This window comes from Eurypyga helias, unplaced genomic scaffold (assembly GCF_000690775.1).
Source record: "Eurypyga helias isolate BGI_N326 unplaced genomic scaffold, ASM69077v1 scaffold10138, whole genome shotgun sequence".
NCBI lineage: Eukaryota > Metazoa > Chordata > Aves > Eurypygiformes > Eurypygidae > Eurypyga > Eurypyga helias.
The window spans coordinates 20,513-41,265 of NW_010264990.1; the positions used below are offsets into that span (position 1 = coordinate 20,513).

Consider the following 20,753-nt stretch of genomic DNA (forward strand, 5'->3'; position numbering starts at 1 on the left):
AGCCTAGCTGGAAGGGTGGACAACAAGAGTCCTATCCCACTGCTAAGTTCCCAGACAGCAGGATAAGCCCATGCCACCAAGTTCTGCTGTGATCTGTCCTCATCTTCCTCATCTCCATCCTTTGCAGATCAGATGGGCTGATAACCTGCTGGCACATCCCCTAGCTGGCTGATCTGCCATACGCCAATAAGGAATGAGGTGACCGGACATGAAGGTTGCTGGCTCTAACCTGTCTCTGCCCTTCTCAACCCACAGTGGCTCTTTCTACACCACATTGCTCCTCAAAATAACGGGCAAGCACCCCTGCATCTTCAGTGCAGTGGAGCAGCTGTCAGTGCAGCTGGGGATACCACCCCTGTCTGTTGTGCCATCATCATGAGCAGGGCCCTTCTCTCCCCTGAATCCAGCCATATTTTGTGAAGGGACTGATCCTCCACCTTTAGATTTTGTCACCTCATCATAGAATCACAGGATGGTTTGGGTTGGAAGGGTTAAAGACCATGCAGTTCCACCCCCCCTGCCATGGGCAGGGACACCTTCCACCAGACCAGGTTGCTCAAAGCCTCATCCAGCCTGGCCTTGAACACTTCCAGGGATGGGGCATCCACAGCTTCTCTGGGCAACCTGTTTCAGTGCCTCACCACCCTCTCCAGGAAGAACTTCCTGATACCCAATCTAAATCTCCCCACTTTCAATTTAACCCTGTTACCCCTTGTCCTGTCACTACAGGCCCTTGTAAAAAGTCCCCTTCCAGCTTTCTTGTAGCACATGGTGGCTCCACTCCAGAGGCAGGAAAGAGACATAGCATTGTACTGATGGAGGTAGCCTATGGTCTACAGGCAAAGGGACTGTAAAATGCCATTTAATTCAAGGCTCCTTGAAAGCCAGCGGAGACACCTAGACTCCCAACAGACAAACATGGGCTGCCCATGATAAGAGTCAAGTCTGAAGGCGGAATTTCATTGGCGTGAATAGCCTTTCCAGTATCTCCTCTGGGATGGTATCCCCTCCCTTGTTGTCACCTGTTATCCATGAACTGGTCTCTAATCCTCTCAGAGGGACGTGGAGGAGGGTTCCTGGCGAGGTGTGGAGCTGGTGGCTGCTCAGGCTGGGTTACCTTGCCCAGCTGCCAGAAACGCTGCAGGTAACACAGACCCTCCCCCTGACCTTCTAAATGACCTGCCCCATCTCCAGCTCTAAGTAGGCAAATACCTACACATTTCCTTTCCCTGTCTGCCATTTCTTGTAAGGGAACAGTCGCTCCTAGTCCGACCCCTGCAACCAGCTATCCCGTGGTTCCAGCAGCAGCTCCTCTCCTTGGAAAGATGTCTGGGGTCCTTTGCAGGGGTTGGGGCTCACAGAATCTTGCTGTTGAAAGGAGTGTGTTCAATTACACACACATCCCCAGCACAGGGAAGCTGGCTCTTGTCACTTTTTGTCCTGCTGGTACGGAGAACCGCTCCTCGTCCCACACCACAGGGGTGGGATTGATGGGGAACCGATGGGCCTCGCAAAAAGGGAAGAAGAAAGTGGTTTAGTGAGTTTCAGTTTGGGGCCTCTTAAGGAAATCAGAGAACGTCTTGTGATTTAGAGACAAATATGCAAGACAAGGAGAGCTTTAAGCCACAGGCTTGGCCCACTGCCTGAATTTTTTCCCTCCTCTTTCATTGTAATTACAGTTGAGCCACATAGTAATTGGGTAACTTTTTCCAGAGGAATCCTTTCACTCCGAATGAATCATACGTGCCACAAAAAGAACATGGAGGCAGATAAAAGACATCTAGATCCTACGGCTGTTTGTGATAGAGTGTTTTTGCCCCTATCCCCTTCTCCCTCAGCCCCCCTGATGTGGCTGGTGTAGGTGCAAGAGCCAGGCACTGAGCTTTCCTCCATAATTCCTCCCCACCCTTCCAAGACAGCTTCCTCCTGTCTTGCGGTGCCCTACAGCCAAGACGAACCACACAGTTTTGGGAGTGTCGAGGGGTTCTGCAGGATAAGGACTATTTTCTCTCTGTTGGTTCCTGCACCTACAGACATGGGTGGTAAGGGTGGGCAGCCCTTGGGGTCAGCAAGGCTTGACAGTGCAGCTGGGCAACCCTGGATCCAGCTTCATCCCTCTGCTCCTGGGGTTTCACCAGGACCACAAACGGGTTCTAGGGTACCATGTGCACTCACTGATACTTCTTCTGCTCCTGATTTAGCCTGAGCTGAGGAGCCCAGCCCTCCTCCCAGACCCTTCCTGCCAATTCTCAATCCATCTGACCATTTTCCGTGTGGGATAAAAGCCTTGGATAGTAAAACACTCACTGTAAAACTATTTTCCATTGGCTTCACGGCCACACACAGCTGGGTCTCCTCCTGGAGCAGCCGGCAGCCTGCTTGGAAGGCTTGGGTTTAGCATCCTGGAGAAGTGCCTGGGTGAGGGTGGGAGGAGGCAGCTCTGCCTGACAGACTCTCCCTCCCCCCAAAACCAACCCCTCCCACCCTCTCCTCGACCTGATTGGCGGGGTGGGGTGGAGAAGGGCTGGGACAGCTTAGCTCTCCATCTATTTAAGGACAAGGGTGGGGTCCCCCAGCTACTTGCCTGGGACTTGCACCTTGGTGGAGAGGACCAGAGCCTGCAGATCAGCACCATGTCTTGCGTGAGTAGGGGTGGATGGGGCAGCTTTGCTGGTGGTGGCCCTTTGCGGAGCAGGAACGCGTTGGCTTGCTGTGAGGGTGCTTGCGCTCTGCTCCTCCATCTGCTCGTGAGCCCCTGTGTCAGAGAGTCTGCCAGAGCTGGGTGTCTGCTGCTGGGGAGCAAGGATCCCTGCTGCATCCGTTACGGGAGGCTGGCTGCTACTTCTTGTTCTGGCAGGAGTGGATTTTCTTTTTCCCTGTGGCATCCCTTTGGTTTCTGTGTGGGGCTGGCTCCTGAGCTGGAGTAGCCTGTTTCACTGCAGCTCTGGGGAGGCAGCTGCAGTAATGCTTACTGCTGTCTGAGCATCTCCTCTTCTGGGCAGCCTTGCTGCTTGCTTCCTGGCTGAAGTTTTCCTGAGTCACTGAATCATTCTCTCTCTCTTTCTTGTAAGGAAATGTGCTATACAGAAGCATCCTTCTGTGAGTGTGAAGGACAGGCAGGGAGATGCTTGTGTCAGGAGAGTGATTGTATTTCTCTGATTAACTTATCTTTCATTAGACTGAGGGTTATTAATCAAGAAGTGTCCAAAGTGCAGACTTATTAAAGTGAGATGTGGGCAAGATTCTTAGTATTCCTGGGGCCTTGCCTCTGTGATAGAAAATGCATACATAGGGGTTTACCGGGGTATTTTAGCTCCCTTAGAGAGAAGGTGAGAAAAGGTGTGTGTGCATGGATTCTCAAAAATGCTGAGCATACAAAAGACCCCACACCAAGCCCTTGGGAGCTGGGGAGCAAAGTGTCTGAGCCCTTGGACCTAGGCAAGACTTGAAGTCCTAAGCCAGGGGGGAGGGGGTGGAGGCTCTATCCCTGCACAGCCAGGCTTGTGTTGGATGTGAGACCCACAAGGCACATGGGTGTGTTTGGGATGGGGTGGGTGTGATGGGAGCTTGCAGGTACTGACACTTCACTGCTGTGAAATACAGGTATGTTGATGAGAGCAGTAGGAGAAAGGTTGGGAAATTGGGCACGTATCCCATGTGACTGGAGTAACTTTTCTGGGATGTCCCTGGTGCAATACCCTAGGGGAAGGGAGCTTCCCTGTCTCTCCAGCGATCCAAAGCAATACACAAGTCTCACAAGGCAGCAGGGAGAGCTGCCAAGTCAGAGCAGGTGAGCCAGCAGGTACTGAGCTAACATCTCCACCTCTGCATTCCCCAGGGACCAGTGTGCACCAACTTGGGTCTCAAACCTGGCCAGCGCCTTACTGTCAGGGGGAAAATTTCACCGAATGCCAAGAGGTAAGTTGTGCTGTGCTGCCCAGGCACTGCACCGAGTTGTCTTCTGCTGGTAGGGGATAGAAGGAATCCCTCCCTTGGGTGGGAGAGGGGCAGCTTCGGAAGGGGTTAACACCAGCAGTGCTTCCCAGTGAGTCATTGTCTAATGCACTTTGCAGACAAAGGCTGCTGCCAAGGGCCTAAGCCAAAGCAGATGTGGAGCGAGCACTGGCAGCGGCTGCATCCTCTCTCATGCAGGGTAAAGGAAAGGGAAGCTGTGCCTGTACTGAGATTTGGGTTGAGACCACAGCCACATCCTGTCCCCTGCACCAAGATGGCCCAGGAGCAGACACCATTACAGTGCCTTGCTTCACTGGGCAGGAGGTGATTGTAGCCCAAGGACCTGGGAGCTCTTGGATGCTCCGAGCCCCAGCTCCAGCTAATGGTGCAAATGGGAAGGCTGCATGTTGGTCTGTTGAAGTTTGCTTTCACCCCGTGCCTGTCTGGTGCTATGGGGGGGAAGATGAGATTGGGCAGGTGGGAATAAGTGAAAGTGTGCTCCTAACTGCAGGATCAGGGTGGCTGGGTCCCCCAGGGAAGCCTCTGCAGCAGTCCCCAACCCTTGTGTCAGTCTGTGGCTGGTGGGGCCTCTTGGTGGGTAAGGTGGAGCCCGTAGCCGCTGTACCAGCACTAGTGGTGTTCCAGGAAACATGTCCCAGCTCTTCACTGTGCCTTTGAAGTTTGATAGCATCGGAGTGAAGCCTCCTGGGCTTTCTCTTGCCAAATAATATGCCTCCTCTCATCTGAGTAAGAGACCTGGAGGCAAGGTGGACACTGGGCTAGGAAGCTGCTTCCTCCCACTGCCACAGCAGATGCTTTGGGACAGCTGATGACATGGTAATTATTTCAGCTGCCTGCAGGATGGGGAGAAGGCAGTGGCTGTCAGGCAGGGTGCAGCACCAGCTAACTGTTTGGGGCTAAAAGGAAACCTGTGGCAAGCAGCTGACTCCTTGGGGAGCTGGTTGGGCTGCAGGATAACTCCCTGTTCAGGGCTCTAAGCGCTGAACTTTTCTCCTGTTCAAAGCTGCGTGGAAACTAAGCACCATCTCTCTCAGGGATGGCACTATGGGACCTATTGCCACAGCAGAGGAGTGTACCCCTCTTTTTGGGGAAGCTGTGCAATTCGGTAAGGGGTTTCTCTTTGGGCACCCTCAGCTGGGCTTGAAGTAGCAGACCCAGAGTCACTCACGGTAACGAGCAATGTCCTACCACAGCATTGATGTCTTCTTCCTCTGCAGCTTTGTGATGAATCTGGGGAAGGACGCTTCCCACCTTGGGCTTCACTTCAACCCCCGTTTTGATGCTCATGGTGATGTGAACACCATTGTGTGTAACTCAAAGAAGGTGGAAGAGTGGGGTGCAGAGCAGAGGGAGAGTGTCTTCCCTTTCCAGAAGGGGGGCACAGCGGAGGTGAGGCCTGGGATGCGCTCTCTGGTGAAGGGAGGGTGTTTGGCACGGGACACCCAACTGCTTGGGCTGTGTTGGAGCTGTCTGTACAGGAGGTGGCTGGCGGCTTCTGCTTGGCCAGTGCCACTCTCCAGGGCTCTGAGCAGCGATGGAGGGTGGGGATCAGACATGCTAGACCACTTGCTCAAAGGGATGTTACTGTTGAACTGAGCAGGGAATAGACATCTCCTGGGAGACCAGGATAACACTCCTGCTGCTGGAGAGCAAGTTATGCTGCTGCGCATCTGTTGTGCAAAGTGGAGGGTGGCACAGTGGAGGGGAAAGGCTTGAGGGAATCTTGGCAGAAACTTTCTCCAACATTTCCGTTTGTCTTGCAGGTCACTTTCGTCGTCAACCAAAATGATCTGACAGTCCATGTGCCAGGCCACCAGTTCACATTCCCTAACCGGCTTGCTATCCCTGTCTTTGACTACTTTGATACACAAGGAGACTTCACACTCCAGTCCATCAGCTGGGAATAACTTCCTCTGACACCTCCATATCAAAGATCCAGAAGAAGTGATCAATAAATAAGAGCTTTGGTCTACCTGGTCTCAATCTAATCTGTTCCATACTGCAAGTCTGTGTGGGTTGGTCACCTTGCTAGGGAGGAGGGTAGCCAAATCTGCTGGAGTACCGTGTGTGGGATTGTGCCAGCTTTGGCCCTTAAAGTGATGGATGGAGAGGAGGATGAGAGGTAAAAGCATGGGAAGGCAGAAAGTGGAAAGCCCAAGGAGAGTCTCAGGAGGAAACGCTGGGGCTAGATGTGACTAGAGGCGAGAGTGGAAGAGTCCCTTAGGCAAAGTACCCACTTTTGGGGTCTAGACTGGCAACTTGGTATGCCTGAGTAAAATGGGTTGATGAAATCTGTTTGTCCCAAACCCAAGCATCCCTGGCTGGTCTCAGACAGCCTTGAGTTGCTGTGCTAGGTAAACCTAGTGGGGCATGGAGGGAGGTGGAAGTCCTTGGTTGTGCTAGTTTTGTCCTGCACCCCTCTTTGGGGGGATACTTCTGCTTATGACTCAGCTCTCCTGTGTGGAACCTCTTGCAGTTGCACAGGGACAGGAGTAGAAAAGAACACCATGCTGGATCTGGTGGATTGTGCAGTGGGCTTCTCACCTGAATCCTTTCTTCCAACAACTAACTGCAGAAGCATGAATACTGGTGGGCCATAGTTCATATGGCACCTGAGGGAAGTAACCTGGAGGGTCCTGGTTTTATTCTGCCCCATGTTCCTTGCCTGGTCTGTCTGGAGCTGGGAGAGGTAGTGATGCCCAGCTGGGGTGTAGCATGCTAAGGATGTGTCCACTGTGTTTTTGTTACCCCTTCAGTTAACCCAAATGAGCCTGAGTATTTAGTCTAATCTGAGTCCACCCTCTGAGGAGACTGCAATGATGACATGTGTTTGATGTTATGGCACAGTCCTCACAAGACTGAGGGTTGTTATCCAAGTTGTCAGCCACCAGCTGTCCTGGAGCCATTTGGAGACAAGGGCTCAAGATGAGCTTTTGAGCTGGGGGGCAGGAACACTTGGGGTGTACAAGCAACTTGAAGCTCTACAGCTAGATCTCTCTTGAAGCCTTGTGTTGCCCAAAGCTAGTCTTCTCTGGGTGATCACATCACGCTCTTTAGGGCTACACCTATAACAGTAAACATGGCATCTCACGTTGCCAACCTGTGTGTGGGCATGGCTAGGGAACAGCACGGCTATAGGATGATACAGCTGAGGCCATCCTTTCTGGGGATGAGAAGAGTGTTTAGCTGTATGGAAGTGAGCCATGCTAGGCTAGATGGCCCCAGGGCAAGAGACCTGGCCCAATTTATGCAGGGGTGTTGACAGAATCTGCCAGACTGGGGTACATTTGGTAGGCTAGAGAGTTGAAGATTTCTTTAACCACAGCAGGGACATGGTGCTGGTGAGGGCCCCCTCCATGAGTTGTGATAATGGACACATAGTGGAGCTCTCTCCTTGCAGCTTCCTCTGCTGGGCTGATCTTGAAAGCTGAGCAAATGTGCTGACCTCCCTGAGCTGTACTTTGGGGCGATCTCATAATGTCTCTTAACTGCGCTTGGGAGTCTTTTTTTTAGAGAGACTCTTCAAAGATTTCTTTGTGGAGGACGGGGAAGAAAGCTTGAGTGTAAGTTTTACCACAAGAGGATGAACCTTATTCAGGTCTCCTGCTAGTGTGGCCGCTTCTTGGAGTGACTCACTGGTCCTGTGAAATCTGTGACTCACTGTTGTCCTGACTTTGTTATGGCTCAGCCTGTTGCTAGTGAGGAGGTGAGGGTGGTGAGGGTTCCCCAGCTGTATAATTTAGATGTATGGAGGCTGATTGCTCCCTTCCACCCACTCCTCAGCCTTGCGCAAGGTGGAGGCTGGCGTGCGAGGACTAAAGGAGCTGAGGATGGAGTCGGGATCCCGGAGACAAGCGTTCTCTCCCCTGCTGAAGAGAGTGAGTGGCTTTGCAAAGGGGAAGGCATGAAGGGGAAGGAACCACAACAACGATGGAAGATACTGCACGCCAGCATGGAAGGTGTTGCACTTTTATTTCTTGACTCAACAACAGCCAAAGGCTGGAAGCTATTCCTAACCTGGGGTACTGCTCACCCCTCACTTCCCCCCACAGACCCTGACAACTCCCCAAAAGCCAGGGGGATGCTGTGGCCTCCCACTGTGCCCCCTGCAGCCTCCTGGAAGAGTGCCCGGGGCTGTGCCATGCCCATCCCGCTGCGGCCAGGGCGCCGGCGGTAGCTGCCAGCGAGCAGGGTGTAGAGGAAGGGGTTGATGCAGCTGTTGCCGTAGGCCAGGCAGGTGACACCGAAGTTGAGGTAGGCCTGGGTGGTGGGGCTGATGCCCAGCCCCCTGCCCCAGTACAGCCCTGCCAGCTGCCAGGCCCAGAAGGGGAGGAAGCAGGCCCAGTAGGCCACTACAATGGCGGAGATCCTGGAGAAGAGCTGCCGGGCAGGGGCCCGGCCCCGGGCCCCAGGCAGAGGACCGGTACGCCCGGGCCAGGCGGGTGTAGACAACACCCAGCACCACGCCGGGTGCCAGGATGCTGGTGGCAAAGAGCACCGTCAGGTAGAGCCGGAAGGCTGCTGGTGTCCAGGTGGGGATGCAGATGCGCTTGTGGGGGCCATCCTCCTCCCGCAGCTGGGTCATCACCATCATGGGGGCCGTAAGCAGGAGCGAGAGGAGCCAGAGGACAGTGCTGGCGAGTTTGCGGTAAGTGTTGCTGGCCCGCCTGGCCCGCAGCGGCCTGGCCACCGCCCAGTACCTCTCCAGGCTCATGGCGGTCAGGAGGAAGATGCTGGCGTGCATGGTGAGGAGGTCCAGACTGAGCAAAAGCCTGCAGCCCACATCCCCAAAGAACCAGTCATGGGCGAAATACGTGCAGACCACGAAGGGGATGGTGGAGAGGTACAGGAGGTCAGCCAGGGCAAGGTTGATCACGTAGACCCCCAAGGAGCCTGCTGAGTGGCCCGCCACCCTGCCGGAGGCTACCACCACCGTGTAGATGTTCCCCGCCATCCCAGTGAGGCACATGACCAGCAGCACTGCACCCAGCGGCCCTGTGACCAGGCTGTCCCCTCCCAGGACACTATTGTCATCACCCCCACCGCTGCTTTCCTCCAAGAAGCTGCCACCCTCGGGATCCTCTCCAGGCCTCATGCTGGTGAAGGAAGGATCACAAGACATCTTTGGGTAGGGTGAGCAAGAGCAAGACAGACTGTCAGAGACCAGTTCCTCCCCCTGCCTTCCCCCCTCGCTGTATGGGACACGTCTAGCCTTAACAGGAATGCAGAAGAATGGCGAGAGTTCATCAGACATAGGGTACTCCAGAGAAGTCTATTCCTCACCTCCAGCTGCCCAGTCCGCTTTGCCGATCTGGTCCATCACACGCTCGGTCCATTAACCATCAAAGAGCTGAGAAACGGACACTGCCCTCCTCTTCAAGACCAACAGTTGCCAAACAACCTCTGCCAGTCGGGAGGAAATGTCTCGGCTCTTCACCAGCTCCGCATCTGTTGCTTCTCTGGCATTCGCTGGCCCCACAGAAACCAGCAGACCCGGTGGACAAGAGGATTTCTCCTCCCAAGTCTGTCCCCTCTCAGCTCAACAGACTCTGGAGAGGTGGGCTCTGCCCCCCTGGAGAGTTGCCTTGCCCACGGCACAGAGGAATGTGCCTGACTCACAGCTTCACACACCGGTGCGAACGCAGTCCCAGTTTATACTGGGCTTTTAGCCACCTGCTGAGGAGCCCTGTGGCTCCCTCCTCTTTCTCGCAGACACGCTCTTTCTTCCCCCGTGTCTTCCTGCACCTTCCTCCTGCTCCCTCTTCCTTCTTGATCTCGTTTCCCTTTCTTTTCCCCATTTCCCCTTGCACAGTTGAGAGGATAGAGCTGAAAGACAAAACACTCCCTAATGTGGGGGAAGGCATCACGCTGTGGCTTTAGAAGGGAAGCGAGGGCCAGCCCCGAAAGCGCAATGAGCAGGGAGCTGCCACACCGCCCTCCTTGGCCCTTAACAAGCCGGGCTCAGAGGGCCTGTCCCCCACTCCCGTCCAAGGACATCAGGGCCCCTTGGGGTGTAGGCAATGGATGCAGCCTCCAGTTTGCAAGCAAGCCCACCTGGTGGTAGGGCATCTCCCATTTTCTACGACCACCTGGTCCCCCAGTCAGCAGCAAGCTCCTAGAGACACAAAGGGCTGGATATTTTAGACCTACTCTTTCCTCCCTCTCCCCAAAGTCCATCCTCCTTCTCCAAGCTTTTCTCTAAGCTTTCCCTGTAACCCCCAGGACCTGCTGCCCCCCCTCAGAGCAGGGAGCAGAAGCCCGTTAGGTAGGCACCATCGCCGTCTAGTGGAGCATCACGGCACGACACCTATGTCCCCAAAACTGTGCCCAACGCTACCCCACTTTCTTTGCCCACATCCGAGCATCATTTGTCTTACGGAGCAGACACGGTAGGACAGAATTTGCAGAGCAGAGACAGATGCACCAGTACTAAATGCGCTCTGCCATCACAGGGGTTTTCAGGCCGCTCCAGCCATGATCTTTTCTCATCAGTGTATTAGCATCGTTGTGGCCGAGACAAATGCCTGCACGCTCCGCCAGCAGTGATGATAATGCAGCAGCAACCGGGGGAAGGAAGCATCCCACCGGTGCTGCCCTCGCTGCAGTAGGACCCAAATACCTTCCCGAACAATGTGCTGCATGCAATGCCACAGGAATGGGATAGGGCACATCTGGCATGGATGGAGGGAACTTCAGCGCCTCCCTCTGTGTTCTCTGTCCCAGCTGTTGGCATGTCCGGGTCACGCTCTCTACTCTTCTCCACAGAGAACTGAATGTGCAGGTTGTTTCTGCTTTTTTTTTTTATGGACTGCCCCATTTCATGTTAACAGATCTGAAAGGCACTTTGTTTGGGAACACAGGCTTCTGCAATAGCCTTCATTTTTTAGGACAGTCGTGCTCTAAACTGGGAGAGGTCAGCAAACTGCAGTGAAAATGCATTTTTGGGTGGAAAGTTCCATCGTGCCATGGCAGCAGGCTGAGTGATGCTGCCTTTGCTCCAGGAAGTCAATGATCCCAGCAGGTTGTGGTGCTCTCAGCAGAGAGAGGGATCCCCAGAGAATCAGTAGGGGGACCATGACTTTTCCCACTTGGCTCTGATGGGAAGATTCACATTCCACATGCCCCAGGAAATGCAATGGACATGGCTCTTTGCTCTGATTGTGCTTTTTGCAAGAAATGACCTCATACCTTAGCAGTTAGCAGCTCAGCTGGTTTAGCAAGTGAAAATAAATTACAATGGGATTTTTTAATTCAATTCTTTAGGAGCTATTTAAAATGCTGGTTGCCTCATTAATTCCAGTTAGTTCCCCTTAACGCACGAGAAGCCTACTCTCACACTGCCTGCATAAAACTGCGGACACATCAGATACCAGAATCAGCAGCAGAACTCAGCTGGTCCTTCCAGCATGTGAAACACAGCTCTCCCAGGACAGCTTTAAGAGATGATCTTTAAGATATGAATCATGGGTTCATTTAGTGGTTAGGGCTGACTGTTACTAGAAGGACATGAACATGCAGACTTCCCTGTTATATTACTGCATAAAATTATGTGTGTATGTGATATACAATACAAATGTATAGGGCAGAATGAAAGTGCCCTACAAGTGCCCTACAGAGAATGAGGGAGCAGAGATCCATGTATGACTACCTACAGACATCAACCCCTAGGCACTAGCAAAGAGGACAGAGTCTGAACTCTGTAACAGACACGCTATAAGCTGCCGTCTGCAGGACCCAACCTCTCTCCATTGGTTTGACGAGAGACCCAAATTTGACAGCTGAACTTCAGAGACATGAATATCCCTCACACTATCTTCCCCCGGGCAGTATTCCGCACCCCACCACGTTTTGTTACGTGCGCGCGCGCACACGCGCATTACCCACACGCACGCCTGCGTACCCACGCGTCGGTTTTGAGTGGATCTCTTAACCTCTGTAGCGATCGGAGGAAGGTCTCCACACAATGCGGTCTGAAGAAGCTTCAAACCCATACACAGCAAGAGGAAACAGGCCTCACATTTGGTTGTTAGATTACATCTTTTAAGTGACCTTTCTCAACCACAGCTCTAACTGATCAAATATCTAGATGCTCCACATCTCTGTCACCAGCAGAGAAGCCATTTCTTGTACAGGAACAGTCCCTCCTAGTTCAGCAGCTCCTGCAACACACCAGGGTGTAGCTCCAGGTATCTGTTCTCTCGCGTAACGTAGGTAGCTGTCTGCAGTTTCATGCAGGAGTGATCCTAGGTCATCCCATGTCCAACAAAGCAAGTGCCAAAGTTTCCAGGCCTGATTGACAGGCAAGGCCTGTCAACATCCAGTCAGATCACAGTAATTTAACAGTGACAGGTTGCACTGAGGGGTCAGACTCACAAAGTCTTGCATGCAAAAGGAAGCAGCTTAATTGGGCCCTCAGAGCAAAGTGGACTGTCTATGGGGAAAAAAAGTGCTTCAAAAGGTGCTTCAAGAGCACTGTGTTTCTCTGATGTCGACCTCCTCTCCTCTCCTGACAGCCCACCCAAAAAGGCCAGATAGAATCGAGTCATAGCGACGTTCCTGTGTGGCTTCCTAGGATTTAAACTTGAAGTAGGCTTCAACTGTAGTGAAGGAAAAAGGCTGTGCATTAGGGCAATACCCTGACCCAGGGTGGCAGGAGGGGAAGGAAAGAGGATCCAGGCACTTACTAGCATACTCCTGCGGGGTCATGGCCTGGTTGATGACACTAGTGAAGGCTGCGATCCAGTCCAGCTGGTCAGTCTCCGTCTCACAGGTGAAGAGGTATTCCCGGTCAGGGGTGACAATGGTGAGGCCATGGTGCCAAGAGAAGTTGCCCTGTGTCCCCGAAGGCAATCCCTTCTGGACGCTATATCCGTTCTCTCTGCTGCCCACAAACACCTCACCCTTAGCAAATGCATCCTGCACATCAGGAAGGAAAGAGAGGAATTTACGGAATCCCAGAAGAACCAGGGAATAATAGCAGTGCACCTAAGGACAGGAGGAGAGTAGGTGAGGAACCAGAGATTTAGCAGCAAAAGGATCTGAAGGTGGTCAGGGGTTTCGGAAAGCAGCAGCAGAAAGGAAAATTTAAGAGCATAGATCTGGAGAGATCTGAGAGAGGAACTGCTGCTCCTGGCTCTCCATGTCACCTCCCATGACAATCTCCTCCCCATCACCACCTTCACACCGCGGCCCTCCCCGTTCCCATTATTTACAGGCAGTGAAACAGAGAAAGCATGCAATGAACTAGGTGGGATGGAAAGGGAAAGGCCTGGAGTCCCTCCAGAGCAGCCGGAGACCCTGCAAGCCTCCCTTACTGCAGAGCAAAGACTCTGGTTGCACTTTGACCCTGCCCTCAGCACCGATGCTTGCAGCTGCCAGAGGTCAGATCTCCCCCTCACCAAAGGGTCCTTGAAGTACATGAGCCTGCGGTGATCCAACGTGAACCAGCGCTTCTTAAAAGCCTCTCTCTGCTGTGAAGGGAAGAGGTGACATATGTGAGGGGACAGTGCCCTCTGCTGCGAGCGGTGCGAATGGATACCCAAAATTCATCCCAACCACTTGAACCGAGCCCCTGCCTCAACAACAACCTCCTTCTCGCCCTTGCTGAGCTGAGAGTGGGGATCAGTATGGGGTTTTTCAGTCCCAACTGCTGTCCCCAATTCCTGGACTTCTGTGAAGGACCCCAGAGTTGAGACAGGAGAAATCTAGACGCTAAATACCTGTAAGGTCACGCACACACAGACACATGCAGAGATCTGTTGCTCTGGGAGAAAGCTCTGGCTCCATCTACTTTCACATGTGTCCTTCCCCTTCCTTTTATTCTCCCCTCCCTTGGTGCACACACACTGTTCCCACGGGTGTCTAAAGAGTCAGGGGGGAATGGGGAAACAGCAGGAGAAAAACATTGAAGTAGGGAAGGTCAGTGACTCTCTGGCAGGTCCCTGTTAGATTATTTTCTCCCACAGCGGCTTACCTTGGGACCAGTCTTCTCCATGTATCCCTCCTTTAGGAAGTTTCTTGTCAGTCGATTCTTAATCTGACAAAAAGGCAAAAAACATTCACTTAGCCACGTTTCTTTGCTACCTGCTTTTGCCCCCCACCCTCCCTTCTATTCCCCCAGACTCCAGCCATCCGGGAGTCAGTTCTGCCTCCAAAGCGCCCAGCAACAGCAGAGCGGGGTTGTTCTCTGGCCACCGCAGGCACTTTTACACCCACCTTCTCATCCCCCTATCTAAGCACTGCCATTTCCACTTCTGTACCTGGGGTTCTAATAGGAACTTACGGGCTCTTTTATCACGTAACTGAGTGCCAGCAGGAGCCTCGGCACTGCGCTCCAGCGCTGCCTTACCTCGTTATCGCTGGCAATGGGAAATGCCACCTTCAGATAATGGAACTGCACAGAGCGAATGGCATTGAACCAGTCCACTACTTCCTGAGAACGGGAAAGGACAGGACAGAAATCTTAGCTGGAGCAACAGTGAGCCATCTAAATTCAGCCAGCTGCACCCAACCCTATGTTAACGACAAACGCAGCCCAGATCTGCCCCCCGCCCCCAGCACCTACAGCATCTCCCTCACACACAGCCAACACGGCTGCCCCATTCCACACAGGCAGTGCATCTTCTGCGGCACTTCCTCCCACGCAAACCACCCCAGCCGGTGCTCCTGTCCTGCTCCCTGCAGCAAAACTCTCTCGCAGACACACAAACACAGAGCCAGAACCCCCACCCTGTTACCTACAGCAACACGCACACCCCATGCCTCAGACTATTTAGTATCAGCAGCTTCTCAGATCACCTCAACTGCTTTGCAGCGTTGGATGCTAAAAACAGATACCTTTCCACTTTCATGGTAGACAAATATATTCCGGGTCTTGTTGTCTTTGAGATAGGTGATCTGCAGGCCATTTGGGTTCCCAATCTTCACTGGCTGGAATGTAGCATTGATGACATCTATTTTAACATTGATTTTGGGTTCTTTGGCCTGAAAACAGAATAGTATTGGCCATGCATTAGCAGTCCTAGTGTGAAAGAGACCTGAGCTACTGACTTAGCGGGATAAGGCAGAGTCAGAATCTTAAAAGGTAATAACCACCCCTTCCCAACAAAAATGCTCTCTTCACTACGTGGCATGCTCAAGCTCAAACAGTGGCCCAGCCCCTCCAATTTCATTTGAGCTGTGCCTACTCAGGAACTGGCAGTGAAACACTGAGACTGTGTCTGACTACAGCTGAGCCAGTCTAAAGGCTAACTGACCTCAAAAGGAAAGAGCCCACACCTAGAATCACAGAACAGTTTGGGTTGGAAAGGACCTTTAAAGGTCATTTAGTCCAACCCCACTGCCATGGGCAGGGACGCCTCCCACTCGATCAGGTTGCTCAGAGCCTCATCCAGCTTGGCTTTGAACACTTCCAGGGATGGGGCAAGCTACCACTCCTCTTGGAAACCTGTTCCAGTGCCTCACCACCCTCATGGTAAAAAATTTCTTCCTTATATCAAGTCTAAATCTACCATATTTTAGTTTAAAAACATTACCCCTTGTCCTCTTGCAACAGGCTCTGCTAAAAAGCTTGTCCCCATCTTCCTTATAAGCCTCCTTTAAGCACTGCAAGGTGCTGTAAGGTCTCCCCGGAGCCTTCTCTTCTCCAGGCTGAACCAGCCCAACTCTCTCAGCCTGTCCCCATAGCAGAGCGGCTCCAGCCCTCTGAGCATCTTCGTGGCCTCCTCTGGACTCACTCCAACCAGTACAATGTCGTTCTTACACTGGGGACCCTAGAGCGGGACACAGAACTGCAGGTGGGGTCTCACAAGAGCAGAGCAGAGGGGGAGAATCCCCTCCCTTGACCTGCTGGCCACGCTGCTTTGGATACAGTCCAGGGTACGGTTGGCTTTCTGGGTTGCCAGTGCACACGGCCGCCTGATGTCCAGCTTTTCATCCACCAGTACCCCCGAGTCCTTCTCCTCAGGGCTGCTCTCAATCCCTCCATCCCCCTAACCAGAACTGATGAAGTGCAGGACCTTGCACCTCATGAGGTTCACATGGACCCACTTCTTGAGCTTGTCCAGATCCCTCTGGATGGCATCTCCTGCTCCTTCCTACCCTAAGCTATTCACTCCCCTGTGACAGTACATTAGCACTTGCCCCATTCATTTTGGGGAGATGAACAAGCAGAAAAGTACCCTCCTCAAAACAAACCAATCAATAGGTTTTTGCCAACTTGGCTCACAGTGGGGTGAGGTTCCGGGGATGGTGCAGGATTACACAGCCAGGCAAATGGATCAGGATGAAGTGAAAGATCAGCCCTTTTATCAGCGGTGAGGGAAGGGTATAGGGAAGCACAAAGGGAGGCCATAGGAGTATGTCACCCTGACAGCAGGAAGGGGACCCCTCTTCTCAGTGACATGTTTCTGATATCATCCCTGGTTTGGGATGAGCAAGGCAACCTCAGAAACATGTGAAGGAAATAGAAACATCTCCGTGACCCCACTGCCCTGGGTGGAGTACGCACGGAGGTGGGAGTTGACCCCTGTACTCACATCCTGCTTGGTGAAATACTTCAGACATCCCTCTCTCTCAGACAAGAGGAACTTGCGGGGTAGGAACTGCCCGTTGTCTCGACCTCGCTTCCAGAGGATGCCTTCCTTCACCCCTAGGAGCAGAAAGCCCACTTTTCAGAGCATCCCCCAACAGGCATGGTAGGCACCAGAGAGCTGCATGCAGCCTGGGGTTTCAGCCACAGGGACAGTCACCAAAAGACATTCCCAGATGCTTCCCACCTCCTAGTCCAGCTCCCACTACTGCCTCTGAGAGCATGAGAGATGTGTCTCCTGTGAACACGAGTCCTGGCCCACGCAGAGCCTGCCGTGGCACCAGAACTCTTCCCACTTGACTCTGCAGGGCCTTGGGCTCCAGCGCATCGTGTCACAGCACTGGCAGTGACACTTCAAAGATAACTGCCATGGGTAGAGGGGGTGGCATGCAGCAGGAGAGAAATTCCTTACTGCAGAGGTCTGGCTCCACCAGGACAGCCTTCCGAAAAATGCCAGTTGGCAATGCCAGGCTTGGAAGCAACCCGTGGCAGTGCCAACCTATGCTGCTCACAATTTAACACCCTCCCCCAAAATAATGCCCTGTAAGTACTAGCTGGGTTCTCAGGAGTACTTGGATTTGCAACAGGGACACTATGAGCTTTCTCCTCATGGTGCTCAAAAGCTTCCAGCAAAGGCAACAGGCAGGATATTTGGATGCTGTGCTCTGCTCTTACCATCGGAATACGGCAGCTGTTTCCCCGGCTCGGTGAACTCTCTGCGTTCGTATTTGGCCCGTATCCACTGTTCCCTCAGCACTCTAGGGAGAGAGGAGACAGGTAGCTCAGAAACGAACCGGAGGAATCCAGAACAGCCCTTCCCCCTTTTCTCCTGTCTGCAGCAACTTACTGGCAGTCATTGTAGGTTGGCTGGTAATAGTAAATAGGGATGTGAGCTTCGTATGTGGCTTTAGTCACAGCATTCCCATGTTTGGCCAGAAACTGCAGAGTTAGACAGAGAGTTAGTTCCTTCCCTTCGATGCAGACTCACACTGGGCCTTTTTTTTTCCTGACCCACTACAGAGCTAGATGTACATCGAGCTCTAATGGAGCATTCTCTTTCCCCTCCAACACAACTTCCCAGCAAAGTCTGGCTACAGAGAGGTGGGTGTCAAAGGTCTTGTCTTCTCTCGGAAGATACACTGACTGCACCTGAATCAACAGAATGCCATAAAATGTCACTTCTGTGGGGCTGTGTGCACACACGTTCAGTGGATTTGGTGCCATGCTCCACATCTCCAGGGACACCGAGTTCAACAGCTCTGCAGTGCTGTCTGGGAGGACATTCCAAACTTCTTTGCCCCTCTCCAAAGAGCAGCGAGATACAAATTATTTTCTTTGGATCTCCAGAAAAATTTTTCAGTCCCCTGAAGATTAATGGGTTGAGGGGGGTATAATAGGGAGAAGTCAAGTTCCCATAAATGCCATTTTTCTCAAGAGATCATGTTATATCTGGAAACTCTTCTCAGAGCAGGGGATTGCCCAAGATTTTCCCCTCCAAGCACTGAAACCAGGAGGAGACACTGAGGCTGGATGGTGCTGGCGAGTGGGAAATGAGTAATCTGAAGCGACAAAGACCCTGAGCCTTGGCAAGAGCTCTGCATTTGCCATAAAGTAACAGGACATGGAGAGCCACATAAGGCAAGTGCATCCTCCCTCTCCCAGTGGGTTATGGGGAGTTATCCCCACTTAAGTTGCCAGAGCATGGGTAGCAAAGGACCAGATTAAATATCCAACACTGACGCTGAAGGGCTGATTTTCCCAGGATGGTTAGTATATGGCCTAGACCCAACCCACCAGTGGGGATAAAGATCTCACCTGCACCTGAGCATCATCCCAGTGGTCCATCTTCAGGGATTTGACTTTGCTGATGCTAGGGATGTTGCGGTGAATTCCTGAACAGCTGAGGCATATGAAGACACCCAAAGTAGAGGATGCCCAGTCAGGATCTGAGGGTATAAAAAGGGGTGTGACTCGAAGTGGTATATTCCCCTGGGAGATATGCCTCAACTGAGAATGTAGTCCTGAGAAACAGAGAGCTGCAGGACCACAGTTTCATCCGAGCTGATTAATTAACACCCAAGGTACAGATACCAGCCAGGAAAAAGCACAGCTATTAGTCCCCATTCCCTCAGCTTCAACCACTTCATTTGCATCTCCATTGACCTGAACTTTGAAAAACTCAGAAGTGTTCTTCCAACCTCCTTTGTGTACAGTGTCACCCACAATGAAAATGAAACCACACAGGTGAAAAGACTCCGGGAGCTGTTTAGTGCAACACACCAAACCCCCAGCAATATTTAGCTCAGGAGGTGGGAAGCAGCCTTAAATCCAAAATTTTCCTGGGAGAATTTAAGAAGGTAAAACGGTACAAATTAGCTCAGCCTTAATTTGGCGTGGGGGGTACTCTCCATGCATCCCTTTTGGCAGGAATATGATGGATGTTTTCAGCAGCGCTTGCAGGACCTCAAACTGTGTAGGTACCCTTTGTCCTTAAGTAAAACAAATCTCTGATGCGCCCAGGGCAGGTTGTCAGTTCAGAGTTGAGTCACGGAGGAGACAATGCCCGCCTGAATCATGCCTTCTTTCTGGAGCAGCTGGGATTTCACCGGGAGCTTTCCTGTCAGGTCCTGACTGGGCATGACCTTGATTTGCATTGGAGATCTGACGCGGCTACAAGCCACAGTGCTGCAGCTACACAGCCCCTACTCATCTGGCACTACCATGTCCCTGTCCTTCTTCCCACCAGCGCTGCGGCAGCATCTCCTTCCTCCTCCCTTGCCAACTCACCTCCAAGGAGAGGAAGCAAATATCCAGAGCAATGCCTCTCCCTCCTCTCCACCCCAGCCTCCCATGCAATCCAGATAGCCAGCACCAAATATCTGCTAGAGACCAGCCCCAGCTCCCTGCTTCCAAATATTCCTGCAGCAGCCCTCTGGGACTCACCTGGCTTCCCGCAGTCTGCGCACAAAGAGTTTTCCGCTCTTCTCCACACCTCCTTCAGGGCCTTCATGCTCCGTTCATTGCCTCCGGCCATCCCTTCCAAATGCTATCCCTCCAGGCAGGGCAGGGCAGGGCCAGGAAGGCAGCTGCTTGCACCTTCTGCACCTGCAGGCCAGCACACTGGGTTGCCCAAGGGAGAAGGAGCCACCAGAGAGACAGAAGGTCTGTCAGACGGGGGAAAAAGGTGAAGGCAGGAGAAGCCGTAAGGTTAATGGAAGGAGTGCGGAGGCCTGAGGCCGCACCTGAACCGGCTGAGCACAAGGCAAAGAGGCTGGAGGCTGAAGTGCACCCAGGCTGTGAGTGAGGAGGAGGAGGAGACCTACCCCATGGGCGTGAAGGGAAGTGCAGCAATTAACCACAGAACTGGTTTTTCCGCATTTCTGCTGGTGAAAGGACAGGCCAGGAAAAGAGCACAAGCAGTCGGCGAGCTGATAAAGGCCAGGCGGCCCTGGAAGAGCAGCCAGGCAGTGTCAGGACTCCTGTCAGGATTCATCATGCTCTGTGGGCTGGGGGGTTGGCTTTGACTGCCCCCGCAGCGCTTCAGGACCTTCCACCAAAGTCAGCTGGCCACCACGTGAGAGTTACACTCATTTTTAAGGCAAGGGCAAGAAAGGTTCAAGAGTTCAGCCAAAGTCACTCAAACCAACAGGGCAGTCCTGCTGCCCCCACCTACTCATGCCGGTACCTCTCATCAGCTACAGGAGCCGCAGCTGTTTGTCCAGGTCCTGCATCTTGGAGACTCAGTGTGGAGTCAAGACCCATCACCGCACTTGCCTCCCCCAGCTGAGAGAAGCGGCACAGGTGTCATGACATCAATGGTGGTACCTTGAAATAAGCTCTCAGACCTTTACTGAAGAAATGCACGTTAAATACTTGGAAGATCAAGCTTTATTAGAGATGCAGATGTGAGATAGTAAGCACAGAGGGTGAGAGATGGGGTGCTACGCTGCTGAACAAGGCAGTGCCCTAAAAGCCTTTCATGGGGCGGGAGCTGAAGGGGAGCGGGAGGCACCCCAGCCTGAAGAAACCACTCTACAGCTGGGAACAGGCACCCGTGAGGTCCGTGACGGTGGCTTCTCTCTCTCACCCCTGCCTGGGGGAAGAAGGCGCACCAGGAGCGGGTGACAGAACCCACCCAGGTCCCACACACCGGCGGGACAAGCAGCCTCTTGCCAGCCCCACGCTGCTC

General features: G+C 52.9%; 3 protein-coding genes across 3 annotated transcripts; 1 reads left to right on the forward strand and 2 right to left on the reverse strand.

The window, feature by feature from the left end:
• Positions 1 to 2,605: 2,605 nt before the first annotated feature.
• On the forward strand, positions 2,606 to 5,947 carry LGALS1 (lectin, galactoside-binding, soluble, 1). The gene is made up of 4 exons (XM_010156566.1): positions 2,606 to 2,642; positions 3,839 to 3,918; positions 5,193 to 5,364; positions 5,739 to 5,947. The coding sequence occupies exons 1-4, from the start codon at positions 2,634 to 2,636 to the stop codon at positions 5,880 to 5,882; spliced, it is 405 nt and encodes a 134-aa protein (XP_010154868.1). The 5' UTR covers positions 2,606 to 2,633; the 3' UTR covers positions 5,883 to 5,947.
• Positions 5,948 to 8,004: 2,057 nt separating this feature from the next.
• Positions 8,005 to 9,070, reverse strand: LOC104513270 (urotensin-2 receptor-like). Its single transcript, XM_010156569.1, is given in 2 exon segments — positions 8,005 to 8,380; positions 8,382 to 9,070. Coding segments are annotated over 2 exon segments (1,065 nt in total).
• Positions 9,071 to 12,543: 3,473 nt separating this feature from the next.
• Positions 12,544 to 19,598, reverse strand: LOC104502499 (arf-GAP with dual PH domain-containing protein 1-like). Its single transcript, XM_010156567.1, has 11 exons — positions 19,508 to 19,598; positions 18,380 to 18,510; positions 17,412 to 17,503; positions 17,240 to 17,322; positions 16,512 to 16,624; positions 14,812 to 14,958; positions 14,324 to 14,407; positions 13,949 to 14,011; positions 13,374 to 13,445; positions 12,660 to 12,891; positions 12,544 to 12,572 (listed from the first exon to the last, which is right to left on the reverse strand). Exons 1-11 carry the CDS (start codon positions 19,596 to 19,598, stop codon positions 12,544 to 12,546), a joined length of 1,137 nt encoding a protein of 378 aa, XP_010154869.1.
• Positions 19,599 to 20,753: the final 1,155 nt, after the last annotated feature.